This window comes from Dictyostelium purpureum, assembly GCF_000190715.1.
Source record: "Dictyostelium purpureum unplaced genomic scaffold DICPUscaffold_239, whole genome shotgun sequence".
Classification (NCBI taxonomy): Eukaryota; Evosea; class Eumycetozoa; order Dictyosteliales; family Dictyosteliaceae; genus Dictyostelium; species Dictyostelium purpureum.
Window position 1 is genome coordinate 44,998 of NW_003519575.1, and position 6,000 is coordinate 50,997.

General features: G+C 26.4%; 2 protein-coding genes across 2 annotated transcripts; both read right to left on the bottom strand.

Annotated features, from left to right (window-relative positions):
• Positions 1 to 12: 12 nt before the first annotated feature.
• On the bottom strand, positions 13 to 2,159 carry DICPUDRAFT_95210 (uncharacterized protein; the record flags this gene model as incomplete). The annotated part of the gene is made up of 3 exons (XM_003290714.1): positions 13 to 1,256; positions 1,530 to 1,908; positions 2,055 to 2,159. The coding sequence occupies 3 exons, from the start codon at positions 2,157 to 2,159 to the stop codon at positions 16 to 18; spliced, it is 1,725 nt and encodes a 574-aa protein (XP_003290762.1). The 3' UTR covers positions 13 to 15.
• An 884-nt stretch (positions 2,160 to 3,043) lies between these two features.
• On the bottom strand, positions 3,044 to 5,470 carry DICPUDRAFT_155299 (uncharacterized protein; the record flags this gene model as incomplete). The annotated part of the gene is made up of 2 exons (XM_003290715.1): positions 3,044 to 5,055; positions 5,119 to 5,470. 2 exons carry the CDS (start codon positions 5,468 to 5,470, stop codon positions 3,044 to 3,046), a joined length of 2,364 nt encoding a protein of 787 aa, XP_003290763.1.
• Positions 5,471 to 6,000: the final 530 nt, after the last annotated feature.

The window sequence follows — 6,000 nt, forward strand, 5'->3', positions numbered from 1 at the left end:
ATTTTTTTTTTTGTATTAAATTAACAAGCCTTGTCTTTCTAAAACATTGGCCATATTCAAAGCGGGTAATATATCCATAATTTCTTTAATATCACAAGCTTTTTGAAGGAAAGGATGATTTAAGAGGTCAATTGCTTTTGATCTTTTTGATGGGTCAAACTGTAGGCATTGAGAAACGAAATCCAAAGCTTCAAAAGACCATAGAGGACGTTCAGTTTGTGAAATTTTTAAACCATCGGTCGCAACAGTTACCATTGCTCTGAGACGAGAATCGTAGTTTGGTACTCTTCCATCCAACATTTCTACCACACAAATACCAAAACTCCAAATATCAGCAGAGATTGAATGAAACTTGCCATTAATTTGCTCAGGAGGCATCCAGTATGATGAACCACACATGTTTATTTCTTCTTTTTCCATATTGAAATCAATTGCCAACCCAAAATCAATGATTTTAACTTCACCTTTGACACTGATCATAATATTACCACTCTTTAGATCTCTATGACAAATATTCTTGCTATGGAGGTATTCAATACCCTTCAATACCTCTCTACAAACGAATGCAATCTTTCTTTCACAGAATTTGAAGTTCCTAATAGCTTGAGAAAGAGTTCCACCTTCCATAAACTCCATAATTAACCAAAACTCATCAGACTTTTGGAACGAACATAAAAACTTTGCAATATTTGGGTGTGAGCAATACTTCATAAAGCCAATTTCACTAAGATTCATTCTCTTTTGCTTGTTGGTTTTATTAGGCATCTTCTTGAGGGCAACCATTTGCTTTTCCATTACTGAATGTGGAGTTTTATTTTTTGCTGCAAATACACTTCCAAAACCACCTCTTGCTTCGAAATCTAAATTCTTATAATGTTCTTTTGGATTACCTTCATTTAATAGCTTTTCAAGTGCCAAGTCATATTCCTCTGGAAACTTAAAGAATTGGCCCGGTGAAACAAAAATACGATTTGAATCAATTCTCTTTTTTCTTCCTGGATAACAATATGAATATGATAAACCTGAAATATTATTTGGTGTTAAGATTATATTTGATGTTGGTGTTGTAGAACCGTTATTATTAATATTAATATCATCACTATTAATTTTTAATAAATTTAAATCCAATGGCTTTAAACTATTATTACTATTACTATTACAATTATCTGTAATAGATGGTGAATTAAGAATATCCTCTTCTAATAATGAAATATGATTTTTAATAATTATTTCTGGGATTGAGACATTTCTACTATCTATATTGATTTTAGTGGTATTATTATTGATACCATTATCATCATTATTATTTGTATTATTATTTTCATTATTATTATTTACATTATTATTTGAATTAATATTTGCATTATTATTATTTACATTATTATCATTGTTGTTATTATTTTCAACGGTTTCACCATCTATTGTTGGGAGATTGTTTGGTAAGTTATTATCATCGATTATAGAGGAAACAATAACAGAAGGTATACTGTTTATTGGAGAGGTACTTGATAAGGTAGGTGTATTAATACCAAATTTAGGAGTTTGCTGATCCTTGTTCATTTGACTAATTTGTTCAGGTTGTTCGATAAATTTGTAATATACCAATTCTCTTCTTCTTAAAAAGTTTAATACAGTTAAAACAGTAGTGAAATGTTGAGTTAGGAATTCTTCTTCGATACCACTTATTTGAATCCACTTTTTATCAGTTTTTAATAACCCTTTAACATCAGATACACAATAGACTACAGGATGTAATTCACCATCATTATCTTCAACAGCATTGCCACCGCCCGCATTACCACCCGCCATTTCCCTAATACCACTATTGCCATTTCCTTCACTTGAACTACTCTTTTTACTAAAACTTATATCATCTTTTAAATTTTTATCTTTTGTTTTTTTGTTACTCTAAAAATAAATAAAAAGAAAATGATTATTATTATTATTATTATTATTATTATTATTATTATTATTATTATTATTATTATTATTATTATTATTATTATTATTATTATTATTATTATTATTATCAGTATTTATTAACTAATACATACTTTTTTATTTGGAACAATAACAGATCTTTTTTCACTATCCACCAACTCCTCATTATCATTATGTTTTTTTTTTTTACTAAAAAGACTTGATAAAAGATTATTCATTTTTTTTTATATGTATGTAATTGTTGTTTTCTTTACTATTATAAAACCATTTATTTAATAATAAATACTAACTATTATAGAGAATAAAAATTATTATAATCTATTTACAAAAGCTATTTAAAAAAAATATATCTATTTATAAACAAATACTATTGATGTTATGCTGTGCTGTTATTATTTAAAAAATACATATTAATATAAATCATATTAATTAATTTTAAAATTATTAGTTTAAAAAAATAAAAAAAAAATTAAAAAATTAAAAAAAAATTTTATTTTTAAAAAAAAAAAAAAAGAAAAATAAATTGATATATATATCAGTTACCTTTATTAACAATGTGTAATATAATTAAAATAAATCACTAAAATTATAATATTATCACAAAATAAAAAAAAATAAATAAAAAAATATTAAAAAAAAACAATTCTTGAGTAATAGTGAAAAAACTGTTTTGGGTGTTTTTTTTTAAAATTATTTTATTTTATTTTATTTTAATTTTTGTAAATATCCATCTTTTTTTGAAAAAAATTATAAATCAAAGAAAAATTTTAAAACAAAACAAAAAAAATCTTTTTTTCTTTGCAATGCAAGAACAAAGAAATTTTTTACAAATATATTCATATAGATTATTAATCTATATAATATAATAAATAATTTTTATTTTTAAATTAAACCAAATTATAATTTGATTTTTTTTTTTTTTTTTTTTTTTGTTTGTTTGTGGTATACCAATAATAGTGTATGAAACTATATTTCGCCTTTAACATATTATTTATGATGGTTTATGGTTTGGTTTGGTTTGGTTTGGTTTGATTTGATTTGGTTTGAAACTACAGAGAATTTTAATTTAAAAATATTTTAAAGTTGATTAATTAGTTGTTGATTAATTAACTCTGTGTCTTTTTGATAATTTTTGAACATCGTCATCCAATAATTCATCTTCATCATCATTAACATAGTGGAAATTAACAGTTAATGGAGTTGAGTTTGAAGAATGTTGAAGAGAAATAATGAATGGATAATATGGATGGAAAATATAGGTTGCATATTTTTTGGCAGTTCTTTCATTTTTATCTTGAAGACCAGTATTTAATTTGAATTTAACTTCGCCACTGATACGGGAATAAAATTTAATAGGGAAATCTACTAATGGTTTAGGTCTTTCTGTTGATGAAATAATCTTTTCGTCATAACTAAAGAGATATTTATCAAAATATGGACTTTCATTCCAGGATTGAGGAGAAAATGGGAGAGCTGATAAAATTCTTTTAACTGCTTGGGTTTCACCACCATAACGTGCATTTACAACAGCCAATTTCTGTTTAATTAAATGTTCACGAACAAAGCTATTGTTTGAGCAAGTACTTCTAAATTTAATTAAACCAGATGGGCAACTACAAGCACGGAAATGTTCGCAAAATTGTTCGAATGTTTTAGCAAATTCCTTATTTGAGTTTTCATAGACACCTATAATTTCGGTTGTGTAGATGTTATAGACTACAAAGAAGCAGATTTGATTACAGTAATCGGTGACCCTACCCAATAAGCCATCAATTGATCCAAATTTAATTAAAAGATGTGAAGCATCCAAAGATTGCATTTTCCACATAACCAAGCTGCAATATTGTGGGAATAATGAATAGTACATACTGAGCGATTTGGTTCTGTTTTCACTTGTGTTAGCTTTCTTGAAAAGATATGTTAGGAATCTTTGTTTAATTCCAAATATTTGTTTATCTTTTAATTTTTTCATTTCAGGATTTCTATTTGGATAAATAATATCGTCTTCGTCTTCTAAAACTGTAGATTGATTAGGTAAAATAAAATCTTGTTGTGGTGGGCTGGTAACAATATTATTTGTTGTATTATTGGTTGCTGTTGTAGTAACATTATTATTGGTAATATTTGGAATACCATTATTTGAATTACCTAAACCACCATTAATAGTATTACGTAATAAATTAATATCTACAAAGGCATTGGGATTTGATTCAGTAGTTGTAGTAGTTGTTGTGGTTGTGGTGGTTGTGGTTGTTGTTGTAGTTGTGGTTCTATTTGGATTAACTCTTATATTTAATTGAGTTTGTTGTAATGGACGATTATTAGTTGGTGCTGGTGTTGGTGTTGGTATTGGTGCTGGTGCTGGTGTTGGTGCTGGTGTTGGTGCTGGGGCGGGTAATGTTGGTGGTTGTCTAGTTTGTTGCTGATTTATAACATCATTTAAAGGATCTGGTAAAGTAGCTCTAAGATTTATATTTATGTTATTATTTGTTGTGGTGGTTGTGGTTGTGGTTGGAGATGTATTATTGGTGGCTGTTGTTGTTGGTATATTTTCAACAGTCTTCTTTAAATGATTATTTAAATTATTTGCATTTAATTCTCTTTGATTCTTTTTATCATTTGAAGCTGATTGTTTTGATTTATTTCTGTTTAAATAGGAGACAACGAAATCAGGATTCATCGGACTAATAGTTTGATAGGTTTCTTGACGTTGTTGCTTTTCTAATTGTTGTTTTAAAAATGGAATTTCCTTTTTATTTAAATGATCAATTTCCAATTGATCATCCTCGTTACAATGTGGCCCTATAGTACGTAAATTTACAAATTTGGCATCTTTAATTTGAAAGATATGAATTGATTGGTATTGAAGTGAAAGTACTATAAACAAATCTTTATAAAGATAGACACCTGAATGATGTGCTAAATGGATTACATCTCGTTTGAATGTAATTTTATCTCTAACAACACCGTCATTAATGCTAACTAAATAAAATGTTAAATCTTCACAGTTTTGTAAATTTATCGATTGTGTTGTATTTCTATTTCTATTTATATCTTGGTGCTCTTCAATATTATTTTGATTTGAAAGTTGATTGGTGGTTGCTCCGCTTGATGCTAAAATAAACTATAAAAAAATGTTAATAACATTTTATTTCTTTTTTTGAAATTTTAAAATACCTACATAATTTCCACATAAAGTTGTCAAAGCAAAGTCACGGCATAAATATTCATTAAAATTTGGTATATAGCTTTGATAAAGAGAGCGGAAATAAGTATTAAAGTTTCTTTCAATTTTCTCTTTTTCTGCTTTGCTGGTTCCTTTTGGTATATTAAAGTTTGAGCCTATAAAACGATAGAGTATAATCTCTTTGAAATCTTTTGAAAAACATAACAACTTTTCGCCATCTGAGGTAAATTTCTTTATTATACAATTTGGAGTATCGATATTGTAAACAGTTTTATCTGGTGTAACATTTAAATAAAATTTTCTTGATTGTAATGAAGCTGTACCTGGTTTTGCACGTGTCATTTCACGCTGTCTTAATTGATATTCTAAAGTGTGTGTTTTTAATTGGATTTTTTGTCTTCTCTTTAATTCATTGTGCTCTCTTTCTAATTGTGCTTCAATTTCAATACCTCTTTTTAATGGATTGATTGATGTGGTTGTAATAGAATCATCTTCGGTAATTTCTTTTTGTTGTAATGATTCATCTTCTTTGGAAGTTGAATTTTGAATAATGTTTGGTGTTGAAATAACTAAATTACTGTCATTATTATTATCATTATTGCTATCACTATTATTACTATTATTATTATTATTAATATTATTATTTTCGAGTTCACCACTACTATTACTATCATTGCTATTGTTACAAATAATATTATTATTATTTAATGTACTATTACTATTATTACTATTATTTAAACCATTTGATAATGGTGAATTTGGGTCACTTAAAAATGATTGAGATTGATTTAAATGAATTCCAATTGGTATATTATCTATATTATTTAAATTTTCACTGTTATTGTTGTTATTATTATTATTATTGTTGTTGT